The following is a 23,130-nucleotide window of genomic DNA, read 5'->3' as shown; positions in this document are numbered from 1 at the left end:
TTATGAGAGAAAGCAATAAGTTTCCATCCACTGCATCAGCCTCACAATTTCATGAATTTTCCATATGATGAGAAAACGTAAGAAGAAATGTCTCATTTTAATATTATTAAGCATAGGAGTAACATGAAAAACATTCATGAAATTAGATACACTTCCATGCAATAAGGTTGAAGAAAGATGACAATTTCAAAGAACCAATATGATTGAGAGTTTCAGCCTGGTAGATATTTCAAAGACCTCTTGGAATGGCTAAACCCCCTAACCGCTGTGTCATTCTTTTGAATGAATTAATTTTGTCATTCTTAACATTTTCCAGAGAAATAATGGACTGATGAAAGGTACTGTGTGAACTGATATTTCTAGCATAAATATTTTCATTTTTCCAGTATATGAAATGAACTTTCAGCATTGTAGATATGAAAAAAAAAATATCCCAAAGCAAAACAGTGGAACTGCAGATGTACAAGATCTTCTAAGCTATCTAGATTCCCTCCCTTTTTTGTGCTTTGGTAATGCTGCCATACTTAACTAATAAATACACATAAGCATTACTCAAGAGATGTCAGCAAAAGAATGCTGGAAAAAAAAAAAAAAAGAAGGTTTATTGTTACCCTAATAGCCTTTTCATGCCCTGAAATATTACATCAGAGTTAGAAATAAAGCATGTAAACAACAGATACTGAAAACACCCAAATGAATTGAATATGGCCAGAGGTTAGCAATGCAGCATGAAAAATCTATATGGATTTTAGGCAAAAAAGAAATTACTTTTTTGTGTCTTTTAAAAACTTATTTATGCATTAGGAACCCCAGTTAGAGAATAAAAGGATACTAAAATGGTTTGAGTTGGAAAGGACCTCAAAGATCACCCAGTCCCACCATGGGCAGGGACACCCTTCACTAGCCCAGGATGCCCAAAGCCCCATCCAACCTGGCCTTGAACACTGCCAGGGACCCAGGTGGCAAACATGCCAGGGCCTCACCACCCTCACAGGCAAGGATTTCTTCCTAATATCTAATCTAAATCTCCTATCCTTCAGCTCAAACCCATTCCCCCTTGTCCTATCACTCCCTGCCCCTGTAACCAGTCCCCCTCCAGCTTTCCTGTAGCCCATTCAGGCACTGGAAGGCTGCTCTAAGGTCTCCCTAGATCCTTTTCTTCTCCAGGCTGAACCACCCCAACTGTCTTAGCCTGTCTCCATACGAGAGGTGCCCTCTGATGGGTTTTGTGGCCCCCTCTGGACTCACTCCCACAGGTCCACGTCCTCCTCATGTCTGGGGCCACAGAGCTGGACGCAGTGCTGCAGGTGGGGTCTGACAGGAGTGGATTGAAGGGGCAGAATCCCCATCCTTGACTGCTGGTCACCCTACGTTTGATGCAGCCCAGGACACCGTTGCCTTTCTGGGCTGCCAGCACGCTGCTGGCTCAGGTTGAGCTTCTCTTCAACATCCCTTCTCCTCAGCACTGCTCTCAATCTGGGATATTATAACAGTCATAAGCTGCTAGTTTTATTCTTGTCATGATACCAAGTGAAAAGATGTCTTAATCTACACCCTTTCCCTGTCTTTGTCTCTGGCTGAAACCTTAGAGCCTTGATGACTTGTACCAAACACTGTGGCTGACTCAAGAGAATCTTTTCACTCCCAAAAATTAAACTACTTCTAGAGTTTTTCCAGATGTTATTGCCAAAAGGATTTGGGATATCCTAATACATCCCTTCAGAGTCTGCTAGTCTGATGGATAAATTGAAGGAGGTGGGCTTACAGAAGTATACTACTCTTCTTTTTTTCTCAGCAGTGTATATGTGGAACACCTTAGCTGGTTTTTTAGTACAAGTACTGCCATGCTTATGTTTCCATCTACAGTATTAGTGTAGCTTGGCAGGTATGCAAGATCCAGATGTAATACTCCACATTACCCTAAGAAAACATTTTAAACTAAACCATACATAGTTGTTCTTTGTAATTCATGTGATTATTCAGTTTACTTTTGTTAATTGTACACCATTTCCTAGAAATTATTCTCATGCTGTCTCTTCCCCTCCAGCTTCAAATTTGTGAAGGCTTCCAGATTTGGGGGCAAGAACATTCTAAAAGGTGGGAATAGGTAGGTAAAAGGGGTGGGAAGCTTTCTGTGTTCTGTGATCTGTCTGATCTCTGCAACCTCTATCATGGATTTCCACTGAGAAGACTTGAGATGCGAGATGAAGTTCTCTACAGATCTTAAAAACATCTTCTTTGTGGGGATTTTTTTACTTTTTAATAAATAACCTTTATCTCTTCAGAAATGTATGGAGCTTTTGAGTGGCTGTTATCATGCTGAAGTTGGAAATCTTTTTCATTAAAGGCTGATACAACCTGATCTATACATAAAATGCCATCACTGGCTTTAGGCAGTGCCATAGTGGGTTTTAGCAAAAATCACTATCAGTGTCACATGGAAAGTTTCCATAGAAAAATACAGTCATCTTTGTCATTTTTGGCATGAATGCGAATGAATTGGTGTCTGCCAAGATTATCTGCTGCTGTGGCTAAAAATGATTAGGGTGGAATGGACTTTCAAGGTAGCTTCAGAAAGAGCCTGCAAGGTATCTGAAGGAAAGATCTGCAAGGAACAAGCCTTCCTAGGGGAAAATGCTGTGGAGACATGATGAATCTCATGTACCTGTGGAGTTTATAGACAAAACCAAATGCATCGAGAGTCGATGAGTTCAGCTCTCACCTCTGGTCTTACCTGAGGCAGGAAAATCAACAGGATGCACACTGGGAAAAGCTTCACAGTGCAGATTGGGGCAGTCTGAGTGCCTCCAACTTCTGGTGCTCAGGTTTTAGTTCATGATTTTGTCTTTATTTTACGGTTGGATTTATTTTTCCTTCGTGCTTGTTTTGAAAGGGAGTGACAGACTAGGAGTGAGGAAGGCTGCCTCTGCTTTTCCTGGCTGCATCTGTCTGTCAGGTGGGCAGGGGGAGGGAAAGGAGGAGATTACAATGTCTGCACGCAGACTGGAAGGCTCCTGACAAAGCACATGGCTTGCTTGTTGCAAAGGAGGGATCTACAGCCAAGCCTCAGAGGTCAAGGAGAGGATACATTCCTAGAGACCCGGAGGGAGACTGGTGATGGTTGCTGCAACCCAGGAAGGCAGTGCAAAGTGCTGCACTCTGGAGCATCTGGAAGGAGAGGCTCTTTCTGAGAGGAAATAGAAAACAGGGGGAAGATTTGTTTTCAGAACTTTTATGCATCTGCATCATCCAGAAGATCTGCGTTTGCTCTATTTTAAGGGGTTGTCTGTGCTCTAAGAAAACAGAGATTAGAATTACTTAGAGTGTTTTGGGGTATGCTCCTTCTCTGGATAGGGTTGGTGAGTGCTATCTCAAGGCTCAGACCTCCTCAGAGTCCCATCAAAACCTCATAAAGGCAAATGTTTATATCTAAGCTTGCTGGGATGGAGGGTCTCTCTCCCTTATTTGGAAATGACTACAGAAAAATTAGTAAATTATCCCTGGTGTAATTTATTTGGCCAGTCCTGTTGGTAGAAGGAGACAAACAGCTACTATAATGGACAAGAAACCATGGAAAAATAAGCTTTCTGTTTTGAACTCTTGAAATTGATCTAATTAGTGATGACATCTAGTCTCTAGTTAGTCCAAGAGATTTGAGAGCATACTCCAATACTCTTTTCTGTTTTCCTCACTTTTTGCCTGCTTTTCTATCTCTAGATGCTAAAATCAAACACTTGAGCGTTTCAAGAAAGCACCTGTTGTATAATACACACTGCAAACAAAGTGTATTCTCTATTCTAAGACATAGTTTATGTACAAAGCCTCTGGTTCAATGCTATAAATTCATAGACATGTGGGCCCCCATACAGTGAGGTAAGTTCTCTACTGTCCTTTATCTGAGATACCAATTGATTGTCTGATTTGTCATATTTAATGAGACTTTGTTGCAGTGACTAGCAAAAGGCATGTAAATAATTTGATACTGTGAAATGATGGAATTCCTTTGATAATGATCTGGAGTTTGTGATAGAACATGTCCACACTTCACTTCAAAAATGACTGTAGTTCAGAAATACACAATGTTAGTGTATTTTATGGGGGGAAAAAGGCAGGTGAAGCATTACTGTCACTGCTGTAAGCATGGATAGAGGAAGCTTCTCATGCTAAGAGTAAGAATCCTAGAATCACAGAATCACAGGGGTTGGCAGGGACCTCCAAAGCTCATGGGGTCCAACCCCCTGCCAAAGCAGCTCCCCAGCTCATATTGCACAGGGCGGCGTCCAGACGGGGCTGGAATCTCTCCAGAGATGGAGACTCCACACCCCCTGGGCAGCCTGTCCCAGGGCTCCCTCACCCTCACTGGGGAAAAGTCCTTCCCCATGTTGCTGTGGAACTCCCTGTGCCCCAACTTGCAGCCATTGCCCCTTGTCCTGTCCCCACAGACACTGAGAAGGGGCTGCCCATTTCCCCTGCATCCCATCCTTCAGATATTGATAAACATTAATCAGGTCCCCCCTTAGTCTTCTTCTCTCCAGGCTGAACAGCCCCAGCTCACTCAGCCTTTCCTCACAGGGGAGATGCTCCAGGCCCTTCATCACCTCCGTAGCCTCCTCTGGACTCTCTCCAGGAGATCCCTGTCTGTTTGATTCCAGGGAGCCCAGAACTGGACACAACACTCCAGGTGGGGCCTGACCAGGGCAGAGTAGAGGGGGACATGTATTTACCTGCAAATTCCAAGTCACATAGACATGCCTGTATTTAAGTTTTTATAATACAGGGATAGTAATTAAAGGAAAAAATCTTTATATTGTTGCTGGGGATGATCCAACATTTAGCAGATTGCTGCTCCTGTGAATTATTTCACTGTCAGCATCACTGTATCTCTGACTGTTTTACTCAAAAGTAATAAGCTGCTTCCACAATCTTTTTTTGCCAAAAGTTACTTAGCCAAGAGAGGTGTCAAAGTCACTATTAAGATAAAGACATCTGCTTCTGCATCAGAACAGCAGGGAGAACAAATGCTGATGCAGTTTCCATAATCATGAACATGAGAAGTAGGAGATAGAGCAGAAAAGAAATGAAGTGTGTTAGTAATCATCAAAAACTTACTAAAGGGAAAAGTCCCAGGGAAAGAGTTCAGGACTTCTAGAAAAGGCAGAGCATCCAAACTTGGGAAAAGTGACTTTATATGTCTTTATATCATATTACACTATTAAATCATATGTATAAAGTTTCTTTGTATCATACTACAGTGTGCTGTGAACATACAGCACTTGCTGAAACAGTGCTCTATTTGATGGCAAATTTGATGACAATACTAAATCAGGAGTCCATAGGTCTGTCCCTGGGGCAAAATAACCCCACACATCACCTTGGGATGGGAAGGGACTGGCTGAATAGCAGCTCTGACAAGTACCTGGGGGTCACTGTGGATGCCAAGCTGAATGAGCCAGCAGCGTGCTTGTTGTGAAGAAAGGCAATGGATGCTGGGCTGCATCAGGAGATGAAGGGACAGTAAACTTGAGGAAAGCTGCTATGCTCTGTGCTCACCCTTGGTGAGAATGTGGTATTCGGTTCTGAGATTCCCTAATCAAGAGGGATGTTGAGTGACTGGAGATGGTCCAGGGGAGGGCTAGCAAGACAAGCTAGACCTGTGAGGAGAGGCTGTGGGATATAAGGTTGTTTTGTCCAGTGAAGAGGATGTCAAGTGCAGTCACTTGAAACAAGCTTCCTGTCAAAGACAGCAAAGCCAAAACTCTGCTTGGTAATGGCATATGATGTAGCAAGGGACAGCCGGCCACAGATTGCACCTTGGGAGGTTCAGCTGGAGGGGGGAAAAAATCTTTTCCACAAGAAGTGTGGTGTGGAACTGGAACTGGTTACCCAGGGAGGTGGTGACAGTCTCCACCACTGGCTCTTTTCATGGCACAGCCAGACAAAGGTAGAGCCAGCCTGACCTAGTTAGGTGACAGATCTGCTTTGACTCAGAGGTTGGACAAGAGCTCTCCAGAGGTCCCTCCAAACAGGTGTTTCTATGACTCTATAAAAGAAATTGATTAGATATTGTTCATAAAACTTTTAGTAATAAATGTTTGTGCTACCAATATAGATCTACTAAATCCAAATTTCACTAAAGAACATGTTGTCACAAATTATGGGATCTCAGGGCATCTGATGAGATTGGAAAAGGGGAAGAAACAGCAAAAAACAGAAGTCAACGTTTGCTAAGGAGTTGACAATTTAAACCAAAGCATTTTCTTAGCATAAATTATAGGAATTATGGTTTGAATTTTACTACCAGTTCTGTGAGGATAGCATAATTTGAAACAGTTATCAGTAGACAATGGGCAGGTTCCACCTATAAAGCAGACCTGGGTACATTTTGTTACTTATAGTGTTTAGTTCCCAATGTGTTTCCTTGAGCATTTCATTAAGGAATATTGGGCCCATTATTTAGGTGAGTAAATCAATGCTTTTAAATTTCTGATTTTGACTGTTCTGGCTTTTTTCTATTATAGAGATTCCATAGACTGTTAGAAATGTGTCACATAATAATGATCATATAAGGCTATTACTGTTCCTATAGCAAATGAAATGTGGAGACTGAGAAAGAGAGGAATGTAAATGATCATGGAAGTCATTCCTCCATTCTGTGCTTATTTTCTCTTAGATTTAAGGGTAACTATACCACTTTAATGCAATTTTTTCCCTTCTAATAATGTATTTTATTCGTAATTAGAAAATGTTATCCAAACAACTGCTAGAACAGTTTCTCAAACCCCATAACTGATAATGCATTCAGTAAACTGCATTGTAACAGGTTGGGACAAGAAGTGAATAATATCTTTTCTTAATTGAATCTGCAAACTGTATTCAGGGTCGTTAATTAAAATGTGGTCTGGGCAATGGCTTTTCTATTGACAAAAGAAATTACAATATGAGCTTTACATCTTTCAAAGGAATAGGTCAGATTCTGATTATGTTCATGTTGACATAATTGTAGAGTTCTTCTGTTGATGCTAATTCATATTTATACCACTGTCTCAGAATTAAAAATCCATTCAAGCATTTCTAGCAATACAGTGCCTCCTAGCATGATACTTGACATTGATTTAGCAGTACAGCTTCCTGAAATATAAATTGATATCAATTTATCCTTAATTTGTAGTTAATGCAGAATATAATGGGGAAAACTTAAATTTGTCATCTCTTTGTTGAGTTCACTTTTTCACTGTAATAATTGATAAATAAAATTTGCACTCAGGCACTTATGATTATTAATAATGCAGGGATCTGAAACAGCTGTAAGAATTACAAGGAATTATATAACCCATTATTTAAACAGCAGCTTGCTTCAATTTCAAAAAAAGCAGCCCCCCCATTTAAAAAAAATACATATCACTTTCAGCAAAACAGGCAAAAATACTGATTTAGAAAAACTCCTTCATTTCCCATTCCCCTGAGCTTTCTTGATTTACATCATGTTTATAACCAAGCTAAGGAATGATGACAAACTTACATATGTAGAAACACAGAAGTTGTACTGATTTTCCTATAGAATTTCCATGGGGGAAGGTAAAAAAAATACACCTTGGTCCCAAAAATATGGTGTCACTCTGACAGTGGACCACAACTCCTCAGTCCAATGCTACCCTTAAGTCTGCATTGATTCCTCAACAGTAGTGGGGTGGGAAGAAGATGCTGTGCTATGGTGGCAAGTAATGGATCTCTATCTGAATGAGAACGATGTACAGACTGTGATATATGGATGATTTCCCAGGAAAGATCAGTTCATTTTTTTACAGTACTTCATTATTCACAAGAATTAAAGATGCAACTCTAGTAACTCCACAGCTCTCATTTAATATACTTAAGATCTGAAACCAGTATGCTAACCAAGCACAGTAAACCTGAAAAATGCTATGTTGGATTGATCAGAGGGGTTTCTACACAGGCTGTATACTCAATCCTACTGAGAAGTGATGGAATGAAGTAATATGGTAATTAAACCACTCCCTGGACCGTCTGGCAATGCCATGCTTGATGCATCCCAGGAGACAGTTGGGCCTCCTGGCTGCCTTACTGCTGGCTCGTGTTTAACTTGCTGTCAACCAAGACCTCCAAATCCCTCTCAGCATGACTGACCTCCAGCATCTGATCCCCCAGTCTGTATGTGTAGCCGCAGTTGCCCTTTCCCAGGTACAGAATCTGGCCCTTGCCCTTGATAAACTTAATAAGGTTGGTGACTTCCAGGCTCTCTAATCTGTCCTTGCTTTGCTCTGCTTTGCTTGAGCACATGACTTTACCTATTAAACTTCCTTTATCTCAATTCATGGGTTTTCTTGCTTTCATTCTTCCAATTCTCTCCCCCATCCGGCTGTGGTGGAGAGTGAGTGAGCAGCTGTGTGATGCTTAGCTGCCAGCTGGGGTTCAGCCACAGCAAATGGTTAGTCTCACTAAATTACACAGTGACAGATACAATCCCTAGTCCCACTAACCTCCATGTAATCTATGGTTACACAGCCACTTTCATGTAAATTAAACCCTGTATTGCCACTGAAATGGGACCCCTTCCCTTCCCTTCCCTTCCCTTCCCTTCCCTTCCCTTCCCTTCCCTTCCCTTCCCTTCCCTTCCCTTCCCTTCCCTTCCCTTCCCTTCCCTTCCCTTCCCTTCCCTTCCCTTCCCTTCCCTTCCCTTCCCTTCCCTTCCCTTCCCTTCCCGAGCTGCTTGTTCTGGTGTGGAGCTTTTTCTTACTGATCAGTGATATTCTAGAGTAAAACTGGGGTTTTCTTTATCCTTTTCCTTATCTTGGCTTGAATTCTCAGTGAGCCCTGGATTAGAAACAAAAACCAGAAAACAAACACATAACAAATCACCTACCCCACACCCCCAAACCCAACAGCCTTGCAAAGGGCACTTCTAAACTCAAAATACAGAGTGAATTTGTAGTTCCCTGGTAGTAGGTTGGACCTTGGTTAAAGAAAATATCTAATGAAGTCCACTTGGTTTCAGACTCAGCAAAAGAATCTGAAGAGTTGTCTGAATCAGTCACTTCTGAGTAGATGCTTATGGAGAGCTGGGTGTCTAATCAATGGAGAGTTTATCACTGCAGTTAGTGGAGACCAGAGAGCTACTGAGTCAGTCATTTGGTCAAATACAGATATAGATTAAAGGGTCAGCTGAACATTCTCTGGATTCTATCAACTACAAGAACTAGACCTCCTTTTTATATAGTGGCAATCTACATGTCTAGTTCATATGTATACCCTCAATTTAGGTGTCTTAATCTGCAAACTAAATGCTTATCCCAAATGATAAATGGAGATCAAAGCTGCCATCAATCCTGTTGTACCATCCCATACTGGGAACACTTTATTCTCCCAAGTAAATGCTTTATTTGATAAAAGCTTCCAAACCAACCCCACAATTTCTCCACGATGAGGTGTTCCACTACTTGTGACTCTGGTACTGAGATTTTACAACTCAGACCTCAGAGGTTTTTGACCAAATGTAAACTTTTTGGCATTGCTGAGTGTCCATAATCATATGTGTTTCCATGGTAACTACAGGAGAGAAAGTATGGCTGTATAATGCTGCTTAAGTAATGCAATGTTATGTTGTTTTTCTCAGTAGACAAAAAGATGTTGACTAGTCATAAGCATATTAAATAGCCTGGGAATATCAAAGTTGCAGATATACTCCTTACCAACACACTGGGAATTCTTTTCCAAAATTTGGAAGTGTGGTGACACTTCAGGAATATAGATACAAAATTTCTGGAGCTGCTGTTTGGAATAAAGGTGGGCAAATTAATTTCAGTTCTATTATTTTAGTTCAATCTCCTTTATCATAATTTTACAGTTTAACAGAAAAGCCGTAACTAATCATGCAAATCTTGGTGCTTACCAGAGAAAGGGCTGAATTATTCTCTAATCAAAATGGAATTCACACCCTTTTAGTGTGCTATATTCCTGTGTGATACCCTAAACATGTTCATATAACCATTTTCATATGGTGTGAGTCAAGAATTAATGTAACACTGACTGCACTGCTATGTTCTGTAATTCTGTGTTCTTAAGTAGGGCTTTTTTCTTTGTGCTCTTGTTTTATGAATTATTTTTGTTTAGCAAAAGTACAAAATATTTTAGACACAGTTATGACTGTCAATAAAAACCCCAAAATATCCTTGATACTCTATTTGTTTTATACTTCCCAGCTTTTAGCCTGTGAATCTTGGTAAAGCCTGAAGGGACTATAAGGCTGTTGTCTTAATGACAGAGGGTGACACACTTTGTAAGTGAAGCTGATCACCAGGCACACTTTGGCACTGGTGTTTAAGAAAAGAAAGTTTATATTCCTATGTCCTCAAGCATTAGGGCTCTATAGAAATATTCATATGGATAGAAAATAGGTGGAACTGAGGAGACACAAAGAGAAAGAAAAGAAATCCAAAATACAGGTAAACTGGTTTCTAAATGGATGTTTTTGTCCAGTTATCCTGAATTTTCAGCTGTTTTCCAGTGGGATGTACAAACGGAAGAAGGAATGCAAGCATAGGTTCTGAGCCCACAGATTTTTTTTTCTCCAGCTGCTGGCCCACAGAAATTTGGCATCTGTGGCTTTCCAGCCATGAAAGTAATCCATTGAAGAGAAATATGGGGTTTTTTTTGTTTGTTTTGTTTTTTCCTTCCCATCTATGAGATACTAAATTTGGTGTTCTGATGTCCTTCACCATGTCAGAGGCTGTGCTTAGCACAGTTTCTATTTAAAGAAATAAGACTGGGAGTCCTCAAGTTAGTATTTTCTGTCATTATTAGTTATCTTTTTTTTTCTGTTTCCCCCTGTCTTCAGCCATGGAGGGACAGAGAGAGGATAGAAGATAATTAAGTAAAATTTACAGTCACTGCATTTTGCCAACAATTCATGATAAATCAAACAAAGATAAGAATGAGGCTGTAGGTCCTGAGGATTTTAATCCTCTACTGTCATGGCAGAGCCCTCATTGTAAACAGGGAAAGGTCCAGTGTAAGAAACATAATGAAGAAAACACCCAAGTGTAAGGACTATAATACCAGCAAGTATCTGCAGCCTTTGAGGAAAGAATCCCCCTTTGGTTTTAGTTTTGAACTAAAATGTTTCAGTGTCTCTCATTCCCACACTGGTAAGGTAGAAAAGTAAAGATCTAGACTCAGTTGTATTCCTTTAACTGCACATCTGATGTTGAAGGGTATGATATCCTCAAGAAATTGGAGTAATGCAGCTCTAGAAGAAGGATAAACTGATTACACAGAACTGTAGAACTGCAAAGCCATTTGGGTGCTCAGTGCAAAGCATCACTCTCCTATTCCACAGATGAATCAACTGTAACGTTTGTGATTTTTGATATTTGTTTGTCTACTCTGCACTTAGAAACCTCAAATGACTTCCCAAGTGAGTGACTTCCAATGATTCTGTTTCTTTTATCATTTAGTAAGTTTTCCTTACGATAGCTGTGCCAAACTATGCAGCCTGCATGTATTGTCCTTTTCCTGGATACATTCATAACATGTAGTCATGGAACCAGAATGATCTAGTCTGGTGATGTGCCTTTTGGCAGTAAGTTTTCTTCGAAAGGAAAAGGCTAGTCTGATAGATTAAATAATTCTGTGCTGGATCCAGAGCTAATTGCTTTGTTCTCATTTTAAGTGTTGTCCTGGAAGTGTCACAGTAAGTTTCAGTATGTGCAGTTAGCTTGTGCAGTAATTGTGATGATAAACAGCAATGCATGCTGAAGTTTAAAGCTACTGAGCAATAAATAAGTCAGTCTTAACTGATTTGAACAGTTGTCTGATCAATATACTTTAAAACTGCTGGTACCTTTGCATAATTCTTCTAGACGGCTGTATGAGCTGGAAAGGTCACCCACTTCTGATGTAAACAGACTCAATTCTCTAAGGAACCTGTGGATCTGGAATTCAGGACATAGGAGGGGGTGAGCTGGATGCGATTCAAATATCTTCCTTCAACAAACACTCAAAATGGTATAACAGGATCCATGAAGTCTTTTTGCTCTTTTTTCTTTAGTGGAGTCTGGCTCCTGGAATGGAAATAAATTATGGAAAAGATTGCATTAACATAGGATGGAAGAATGGGGCTTGGAAATAAAGGGCATGTCCGTGTCGAGATGGCTCAACCTGCGACAGAATTCCCACAGTCTATCCAGATCTACAGGGATTGTGGTTATGGGTGCTGAATCCATCTACGCTGAAACTTGCAATAGTTTCCATCTTGCCAGGAGAATAACCAATGGAAATTCCATTCACACATCCCAGTTTATTCATCTCTTGGCTTTTCTTGTTGATTTACCATGGGGAGGGGTGCAGAAGGGGAGCATAAGTTTCCAGTTAAAGTGACACAGAGATTGAACTGGTGGTTTGGTAACCCCCTCCTGGTGGACAGGAGTGTGTCACTTAAGCAATATCCTGCGATGGCCTGGGAGCTTCCTTTGAAAAATAACCTGGTTTGCTTTTTTTTTCCCCCCATATGTTATACCATCATGTTAGAGATCTGTGGAAGTATTTAAGGGACATTCCCCACAATTTCAAGAGGACCCTATGAAAGACTCTTCATGTTTCACTGTAAACTTTTGAACTTAGCTTCCTTTCCTTGACCAGCCTCAATTGCCTTCGTTAACCTTATAGGCATGGCACAAAGCCCCTGTGTTCCCTTAGTTGAATGGCAGCAGGGAAAATAATTTAAAAGAAATAGTAAACACTATTTCTTAACTGGGTCACTGTATCATGCACAGTTTCTCATAGAGGATTTCATTTTAGTGATGCAAGTACATGTCCTGCGCTGCAGAGGATGTATGATTTCACTGCAATAATACGATTTTTAGTTGGGTTTTTTACTCTGAAGACAGCTAAGAAAAATCTCAGAGCATTCCCAAAACCACTCTTTCCAAAGAAACCACAATGTTACAGAGCCCTTTCATCATCCAGCCTACGGTCCTGTAGAAGACAAAAATATACCCTGTCCTACTTGAAATTAATTCATATTTGCAGGAGACACCGTCTGTGTGAGTCTGTGCAATTAGGAAATGCAACTTTTTTCTTTCTTTTTTCCTTTTTTTTTTTTTTCTTCCCCCCTCCTGACTTTTTTAGCTGCCTCACCCCTTTTATTTGAACACATGCATATGGTGTGTGAGAGTGAGCAAGCTCTCTGTAAATGTTTGGAACGAGCATCTGTCAGACAATAAAACTTAGAAGAAAACATGCTTCTTGTTTAAAGCCTATTCACTAGAACTATTTCAGTGTTGGAATGAGTTCATTTGTATAGCTTGGAGGCATTAATAAGAGCAGAGAACTGTAAAGGCACCAGAAAACTCAAACTGTTGCTAAGAATCCAAGGTATTTTTTTTAAAGCGTTTCGTCTATTCGGCATCACAGCCTGCTGATAGCAACCTGAACCACTTGGCAGACAGGAAGCCTCTGGTAGTCCATCCAACAAGATTGCAAACAAGAAGATGGCATGCTTTTTGCAAACCTGGAAAGTCTAAAGATTACAATAATTGTTGGACCAAAGGGACCCTCTCCAGGCATAAATAGCAAGACTCCTACTGTCTTCTCTTGCAGACCAACTCAGCTGCCAGCAAAAGCAGGTGCTCTCCCCCTACCAGTGATCCAGAGGAAATATTTAGTGAGTATTCACAGCTCTTTTTACAAATTAATATATTAGTAGTATTTTAGTTATATTTGTATAGTTTTCTCAAAGGACAAAAGCATTTAGGAATAAGTTTTCTAAGGCTGCTATTTAAACAATCACTGGAGTTCAACAGTCTGATGCAATTACCATATTAATTTAAAAGCAAAATTTGCACAACCTATGACAGCAACTTTTAGAAAATATTGGTTTTTAACAACTGTGTAGTTTAAACAATCTGAAGCAATTACAATGTATTTTTAATGCACAATTTATGACAGCAAATAATTTATATAAATATGAAATGTATTTGGCTTTAAATGTTATGCCATAAAACAGCCTTTGTAGAACACAAATTTTAAATAAATCATTTCTTTTGGCAAAGTAACCTGCAATTTAATCTTTAGAAGAGTAAATATACCACTAATGTTTTCCACAGAAACAGTTGCTACTCTAATTAATTCAAGATGTGACTCTAATAAGATTTCAAAAGAAAATCAGAACCAGATTTTTCTCAGAGGTAGTGCTAGGAACAAGGTAAAGATGTTTTTATTTTCATTACAAACACTTGTCCCAGGTAGAGTTACAGATTTGTAGCATGGAAATATCAAATCTGAAGGCATTAGAATAACATTTTTAGAAGCATAACAATTTATAGTGTTTCAGATATATGTTTTCTTTTTCCTTATGACTTATGGTATGTCATATTTTATTAGGTAGCTGTTATTCGGTTTTTAGCTCAGAGTGACTAATATGGCTTTTTTTTTTTTTCCCTCTCTCTTTTTTGTGTGGAAGGGAATGGAAAACCTGATGTTTGTCTACCACTCCTGCAAAGTTATCTGGACGTTACTTGTAACGATCCTAGGTTGTGCCAGCAGCCTGCCTCTGGGTGATGATTCTCTCTGCACGGCAGAGGAACTTGCTAAGTACAGCATAATCTTCACAGGGAAATGGAGTCAGACCGCTTTCCCTAAGCAGTATCCACTTTACAGGCCCCCAGCACAGTGGTCATCACTGCTTGGTAAGTGAAGTATGTTCAGTTTTAAGAGCAGACAAGTCTCTTCACCACTGAGATTGATTGATTGATTGATTTTTTTTCTTCTCAATAGTCAATTTTGAGATAACTAATGAAAGAGGGGAAAAAAAAATAAAACAGCCAAAGTTATTAAGAATGAAATGCAGAAATTGCAGTATCCACAATGCTTTCAAAAATCTACAGCTGTTTTCAATTGACTTCTGTTTTCAATTGGCTGCAGCTGAAATAAACAGCGATAAGCCAAATGCTTGAGTGTTCGCTCATTTCTAGACCCAGTTCTCTTTAACCTCAGGAATCAAACAGAGAAATTGAAGAAATAGGGACAATCTAAACCAGACTTTTATGTCATGCCATGTATTCACTCAAATAGGTGTTACTCATAGTTCTGACTACAGCATGTGGAAAAAAAATGAATATGCCAGCAATGGTGTACGTGATTTTGCTGAAAAGGGTGAAGCATGGCTATTGATGAAAGAAATAGAAGAAGCTGGAGAGAAAATTCAGAGTGTACATGGAATCTTCTCTGCTCCTGCCATTTCCAGTGGTACAGGACAAACCTCCACTGAATTAGAAGTGCATTCAAGACATCCCTTAGTAAGTAAACGTACATATGAATTTAAAAGCTTTATTTTCTGTTGCTAGTGCACATGGTTAAATATCTGGGTTCTCACTGGTAGGAGGAATCTAATGCAAATAGTTACTAAAAAGCAGGAGCACTGCATTGAAGGGCATGATAGTATTTCTGTTACAAATTTTAAGTTAAAATCCACCATGAGCAGAACTGGAGCATTAAAAAAGGGAAAATGCAATCCTGATGGATGATTTTCTTTCATTAGGTTTCATTTGTTGTACGAATTGTTCCAAGCCCAGACTGGTTTGTGGGTATTGACAGCTTAAATCTCTGTGAAGGAGACCACTGGATGGAAGAAGTATCAATAGATCTATTTCCATATGATGCTGGAACTGATAGTGGTTTCACATTTTCCTCCCCAAACTTTGCCACTATTCCACAGGACACAGTTACAGAGGTGGGTGTATATACATAGTTTAGCACTTCAGACCTACATGTTTTGAATCCTCCCTTTAAAAGGTAACTATCCCATGACTTCATGATAGAGTCCTGGGAAACTGATTTCAGTATTTCAGACTGCTGGTGCTCTTTATAGATGGATTGATTGCACAGCTGATAACCTTACTGCTTTTGTTTAATTTCTATATCTTTCTAATTAATTAGGTAAATAAAGATGGTTCATAGACATTTAAGTATTTTCTGTAAAAGCTGACTATTTTTGATGATTTTTAACAGTTCTTAAAACACTGGGAAGATAAACATGTTCCAAAAACTTCTGGCACTACTAAATATGTTTCTAAACTGGAAAATTCTTAGTAGTGCATACTGAGTGGGGAGGAGTTCTCAGTTACAAGCACTGCTGAAACCTGAAACTGGTGAATTTGGGAGACAGAGCTAAGGGAAAGCAGAGGACTCCTCCATTGCTACTGCAGTTACCCCACTTTCAAACTCTTATGTGCTCTATATGCCTCATACTTTGCTTTTGTCATTGAAGGGTGGTGACGAACAGAGCATCTTGATTCAAACTCTTTAGGTACTATAAGCACTCAATCTGTCCTGTCTTTAAGGCCAGTTTTGCTAGAGTCAAATGCTGGGGAATCTGGGAAATAATACATTAGGCCTCCTGTGTGTGTATGAGAGCTGCTATAGGATACCTAATATTATTATCTAATACTCTTGTGTTCTCCACTTCTTCCTATTAAATCATCCCAGGCATTACACTGGTTTCAGTCCCTCCCTCTGCAGTCCTCTATCCCAAGTCTGGCACGGTTCATTGTGCCAAGTCTCAAAGCATTATGCACAAAAACTTCTGGGATTACCAGCAGGAGTCATGTGAACTGAGGTTCATAGGAACTGGTTGTATGCATTTTACTGGCCAGAAGTATTAGCATGATTAGTAAACAAGATTTTACAGTTATCCTCTTGCTAATAGGATGTTTTTTAAGGTTCTCTTTTTTTTTTTATTTCACAGATCACTTGTTCCTCTCCAAGTCACCCAGCCAACTCATTTTATTATCCCAAACTCAAAATTTTGCCACCTATTGCCCAAGTAACAATGGTGAAATTAAAGAAAACCCACCTGGGTCTTCCTGCACCTTACCTTAATCTGCCAGCTAAAAGCAATGAAATAATAGACTCAATCTCTGGTAAGTGATTAGTACTTTGATGTGCTCAATTCTCTTATTGCTTATTCAGAAAATGTGTGGAAGTCTGGCAGGTGACATGGATGAAATAGGTGATTAGATAGAATATTCTACTACCTCCATAGGAATAGTTTTGAGATCCACATGTAGGAAATAAAACAAACCAGTTGACATAAAAGAGAATCCCTGAAAGAGTAAGGAAGGGATTTAATGTTTGAGCTCTGGTTCAAAGGTTTGGCTTCTGTCTCCAGCAAGGGTTACTCAAGCCTTAGCATCAGCACAGAGCAGTGAATTTTATGAGAGAAACATTTGACTAGAATCAGAGATCCCAAATTCTTTGCAACTTTGAAGTAGATCCTCATCCCTAAGTTTTTACCTGACAACGCAGCAAAAGAACTGTTATTGTTGTCTCTTTCTAGGTCAGAGGGTCTGTTAGTTAGATGCAATAAGAATTTATATAATTCAATTGATTTGGATATGTCTGCGATAGAAACATACATCCCAACAACAAAAATAATGTTCTAATTCTAATAATCTTTCCTGTGACAGGCAATGTTTTTAACCTGCTAAGGGATAATTGTCTATATTTTTCTGAGATATTTTCAATGGGAGTGTACATTATGAAAAGTACTTTAGAGTTTCTGACATCTTTTCTTGAAGAAAAAAAAACCCTATTGAAAACCCTTTTAGTATTAAAAGCCTCCTAGTGACACAATATCTTTATTGGCAAACAGAAATGTAGTGTACATAGCAAACAATGGCCAGATGACTTAATGATTTTAAAAAATGTGATTTTTCTTTATTTCTGAAGCAAACTGGAACAAAAGGTAAATGGATTTCAATAAGAACAACTACAGAACACTAGCTATTTGCAAAGAAATATGTGCACCTAAATAAACCACAGAAAAGCTTTAATCCCAGTGGTTTTAGTGAGCCATGCAAAGGCAAATGAGATATAAAACTGACAGTAAATGTTTTTTAATGCATTTTTTGAATGCAATTATCTTAAACATAGTTTTCTTTTATAGGAATTCTATATTTTCAATTCAATAAGTAATGTGCTGCACCACCGATACAGCACCTCAGAGAGTCTCTAGACTGTAATAATAATAGTACTTAATAATAATACCACCAGTATTGATCAGCTTAGAAGCTTAAAGCAGATGTTTTTATTTATGAGACAACATATGGTTTTTATTAATAGGGCTTATACTTTTGTATAAGAAAGGACAGTATTTGGTCATTGTTCCTTAATGTTTTGCCAATTAGGTATTTGCTTTAAGCACAAGTTCATGGAAAGTCACTTTTTGTGTGTGTGTGTGTCTTGCAGAAACACCACTGGACTGCGAGGTTTCACAATGGTCTTCCTGGGGTCTCTGTAGAGGTCATTGCAGCAAAACAGGGACCAAGATCAGAACTCGTTTTGTACTTCTTCAGCCAGCCAACAATGGAATGCCTTGTCCAAATCTGGATGAAGAAACAGGATGTGAACCAGAGAATTGTGTCTGAAATATAGAAAAGATAATAATTTAGATAATTTAAAAGTAGGATAAGTTTAATTAAATCTAAACTACGTGTCAATGTTCCTTGTAATTCAGGTGTATTTCACTATTTTGATGCAAAGGTATATTAGAATCGTTTGAAAGTTGTTTATTATCAAGATTTTAGGGGGTTAAGTTCCTAAGATTTTGTATGACAACGGTACTTGATCATTTAGAGACCAAAAAAACCCCAAATAAATCCTTGCTAGAAATATACTGTAAATTCTTGGAGTACCCTCTAGTGGCAGAAAAGACAACGTTTGGAAAGATTACACTTCCACACGTGTAAAAAGACTCTCAATCACAAAATCTAAACTAATAGCATTCTTAAAAACTGTACTTCGTTGATCTACAGCTATTTATACCTAAAAATTATTTTTTCTCTAAATTATGGTTTTTTTTATAAGTTATTGGCCATTTTTTCATCTTTCTGAACATGTTTACCATGCATTTCTTCAGAAGCCACTTACATAAACCAGCGACCAGATGTTTGCAGCGTGGTTAAAAAACCCCAGTATAACTGTGCAAACTTGTCTCGAGACTCATGAATGCATGGAAATGTCTTTTCCTTTTTTTTCCCAAAAGAAAGAATAGCTGTCATGACAACACTTGGTCAACAAAATTGCTAGAAAGAAATTGAAACGTGGATGCTATTAGAAAACTTCTGAACTTAATTAAAAGTGTTAGCTGAGATCTAAAACCTGACTGGTTGTTGCTGTGTGTTCCTCATGAGACAACTGTCTCAAAGTTAGCACTGTTGATGAAATATAAATTATATCATTGTCCTTATATATGCAGTAAATGTGTTCTTTGTTTAAGTGTTTGCTGCTGTTTGTGTCATCGTAACCTTTTTACAAAGAAAACTTACTGCTGTTTGAATATTGTCTGAATTAAGGTATGCACAGATAAGAAAAGCAGCTGTATGTTTGAAACCCTTCCTGACTGCAAGTTTTAATGCTCCAGTAACTCTTACAACCCAAAATAACTCCTACAACAAATAACTCTTACAGAGAGAGTGGTGAGGGGCTGGAACAGGCTGCCCAGAGAGGGGGTGGGTGCCTCGTCCCTGGGGGTGTTCAAGGCCAGGTTGGATGGGGCCCTGGGCAACCTTGTGTAGCTCCAGGCCTGGAGGTTGGTGTCCCTGCCTGTGGCAGGGGGGTTGGAGCTCTCTGATCCTTGGGGTCCCTCCCAACCCAGACCAGTCTGGGATTCTATGAAAATGTAACATATGGCTTGTAAAGACTTGTGGCTACCAACTAGGAAAAGGATTTTGAAGTAACACTGTGCAACAGAATGTTTCCAGTCAGCCCACTAAAACTTTTACAGCTCACTGCAAGTTTACAAATATACAGCCCAGGTATTGAACAGGAGACACTGATCTGTGTTGGTTCTTTTTGGAATATGCCCAATATCAGAATAATTTATTATGTACTTAAAGGAGCACACTGTATTCTCTGTAGAGGTGAAGCATTTAAAATGCTCTCCATGTATTTTTCCAGGAGATAAATCTTGTAAAGACCCAAAGAAACATGAAGCTTTATTAGGCTAGGCTTAGTTGGTCCAGCAAATGCTGATAAATGCACAATTGTTAGAGCGAAGTAGAGGAATTTCTGCATTTTGCATTCTTCAGCTTCCCACTGTTTCCTGGTTTCCAAAATTGAGCTTTTTTTTTTTAGCAGTGTGTGTCTGTTTCTATTGCATAATGGAAACAGTGTTTTCATAGTTTATGTTTAGTTAATTTCTTTGCCTTTAAATTTTTTTTCTCTCTTATTTTTCTGTTAATTTTTACTCATTCTAAGTTTTCTGTTAACCTTATTTACTATATAGTTAAATGGTTACCACCATTTTAGAAAACTAAGCATATATTGAAGTATAGATTTAATTATTCTGTGAGGACAGGAACTAGCTCCATATAGATTGATGAAGAAGTGGTGATTGAGTAATCTCAATAAAGGTCTTGGGAAAAAATCAGATGAAAGTCAAAATTATGACACAGGGAAACAAACCCCAGAAACCATGGGCTATCCCTGGAGGAATATTCCTGGAAGTTCTCTACACATGAGTTTTGCTTCTTCACACATGCAGAACAATTGAAGAACTAGGTCTAGCAGAAGAGCATCATGCATCTGTAATTGCATTCATGACCCAAACCCAGGATTTCAGTCCTTCAAGAAAGCAGGACACAGTCTAGCTGGAAGCCTGTAGGTGTTCCCCAGGGATCATTATGGGGTCCATTCTTGATTAACATGTTCATCAACAGCCTGGATGAAAGGACAGAGTGTACTCTCAGCAAGTTTGCTGATAACACCAAACTGGGAGGAGTGGCTGATACACCAGAAGGCTGTGCTGCCATTCAGTGAGATCTGGACAGGCTGGAGAGATGGGTAGAGAGCAACCAAATGAAATTCAGCAAGGGCATGTGTAGGGTTCTGCACCTGGGGAGGAATAACCCTAGGCATTGGGTGTACAGGTTAGGGGCTGAGCTGCTGGGAAGCAGCTCTGTAGATGACCTGGAAGTCCTGGTGAATAACAAGTTCTGCATGAGCCAGCAGTTTGTCTTCATGGCCAAGAAGGCCAATGGTGTCCTGGCGTGCATTAATAAAAGCAGGATGCAGGAGGTTATGCTTCCCCTCTACAATGCCCTCGTAAGGCCACCTCTGGAGTGCTGTGTCCAGTTCTGGCTCTCCAGTTCAAGAAAGACAGGGAACTAACTACTGGAGAGAGTCCAGTGGAGGGCTACAAGGATGATGAGGGGACCGGAGCATCTCTTGTATGAGGAAAGGCTAAGAGGGTGGGGGCTGTTTAACCTGGAGGAAATAAGACTGAGAAGGGATATTTATCAACACTTACAAATATCTAAAGAGATATTTGTTAAGGTTAAATGGATGGGGCCAGACTCTTCTCAGTGGTGCCCAGCAACAGGACAAGGGGCAATGGGCACAAACTGGAACACAGGAAGTTCTATCTCACCGTGAAGAAAAACTTCTTTAAGGGTGACAGAGCACCGGAACAGGCGGCCCAGAGAGGTTGTGAAGTCTCCTTCTTTGGAGATACTCAAACCCTGGCTGGATGCAATCCTCTGCAACCTGCTCTAGGTGATCCTGCTTTAGCAGAGGGATTGGAATAGATGATCTCCAGTGTGAGTCTGTGATTCAGTGAAGTTCTGATTTGATAGTGGAGGGTCACATTGTTTACTCGGAGTGCTGAAGCCAAAAGTTTTCCAAAGGACACTGAAGGAGAAGGGATGAGAGAGGGAGGGTGAGTAGAAAGGGAAGTGAATATGTAAAAGACAAGCACATTTCAGGAAACTCCAGTTATTGATAAATATTTTTTTTAATCTCTGATCTGTCTTAGAAATTTTGGTAGAGTGAAGAAACATAGAGAAGCCCTTCCTTTTCTCTTGCATCCAGCGTTATAAATGGCTGGGAACCAAAATGCTGTGGTCCTAAATAAATGGCATTTAGGGAAGGAAATAGGTAAATTAAGTTCTGGGTACACTTGGTCCATCACTTGGTGGTTTCCCTGTCCATGGCACCTTGTACCACCAGTGAAGGTAGCTCATATCTGAAGCCAAGATGACAGAACTCTGAAGTGTACTACGAGGTTCCTCAAAGACATGTTCAAGGGCATGACTTAGCAATTTCACCTGCAGATGCAGGGTACTGCTCAGAAACATGGCAGGCTTGGAGAAGCTGAGTGATCAAATCACTTAGTCTTACAACTGGAGTGTAGGAAGCTTCTGAAAGAGATAGTGAGCTCAAAAGTGGTTCAGCCCTACTCCAAATGATCCCATATGCGGGTCCTCCCTGCTAGAAAATGACAGCATATCTTCCCACATTGAGGCCAACTTTTATCTAAGTCAAGAAACACTTGAGTGGCAACTGAGTTAATCATCAGACATATAGATTGTTTAGTCTATATGAGTACAAAGAGTAATAATAAAACCCTCTATCATGATTTAATTTATTATTTATTAAAGGATTTCTTTTAGGCAGTACCTAAGAGAAATATATTTTTATGTAAAATAATCTCATTCTGGAAGTGCTCACTTTATTTTAATTTTTTCCTGCCACATCTTATTCATTAGTGTCACAGAGTCTTTTGATCAGGTTCTTCTGACTTTCTCCTTCATATTTCTTTCAGACCATTTATGTGGAACCTATGGGTTTTGTACAGGTGTATACATAAGTCCAATGATTTAGGGTGGAAATGACAAGTTCTCCTAATAAAAGAAGAATGAAGCTCTGGAATAATCACCTGGAATAAATGTGAAATAGAGGTTAATAATTTCATTGAAGTTGAAAATTGAGCAGTTGACAGAAAGAGATAGCCAATGTGGTTGCTGACAGTAATCTAGGGAACTGATCTCAAGTACCTGAGAGGTGCTTCCCAGGTTCATGTTATGTGTATAAAGTAACAGTTTAACCTAAATGCTGGGAAAGAAGAAAGATTTTACAAGTTATCTTTTTCATGTTATCTCATCCTGCAAAACTTACTGTAGTTATTTATAAATGTGTAGCCACCAGCTGCCTTTTCTCACAGGTTTTTTTCGCCCTCAAAAATAGCCTGATAAGCAGCAAAGAAGGAATGACCACAGGACTACACACATTTGTAAAGAGTTATCTTCAAAAGCAGCTCAACTGGAATACATAAAAACC

General features: G+C 39.4%; 1 protein-coding gene across 1 annotated transcript; it reads left to right on the top strand.

The window, feature by feature from the left end:
* Positions 1–13,510: 13,510 nt before the first annotated feature.
* On the top strand, positions 13,511–19,347 carry SPON2 (spondin 2; the record flags this gene model as incomplete). Its single annotated transcript, XM_084264096.1, has 6 exons — positions 13,511–13,678; positions 14,477–14,702; positions 15,088–15,311; positions 15,554–15,745; positions 16,760–16,934; positions 18,262–19,347. 6 exons carry the CDS (start codon positions 13,511–13,513, stop codon positions 18,438–18,440), a joined length of 1,164 nt encoding a protein of 387 aa, XP_084120222.1. The 3' UTR covers positions 18,441–19,347.
* Between the last annotated feature and the right edge of the window lie 3,783 nt (positions 19,348–23,130).

This window comes from Gallinula chloropus, assembly GCF_964237585.1.
Source record: "Gallinula chloropus genome assembly, chromosome: 4".
NCBI classification, from domain to species: Eukaryota; Metazoa; Chordata; class Aves; order Gruiformes; family Rallidae; genus Gallinula; species Gallinula chloropus.
Note: the sequence above shows the minus strand (reverse complement) of the source record. Positions and strands in the feature narration are given on the sequence as shown.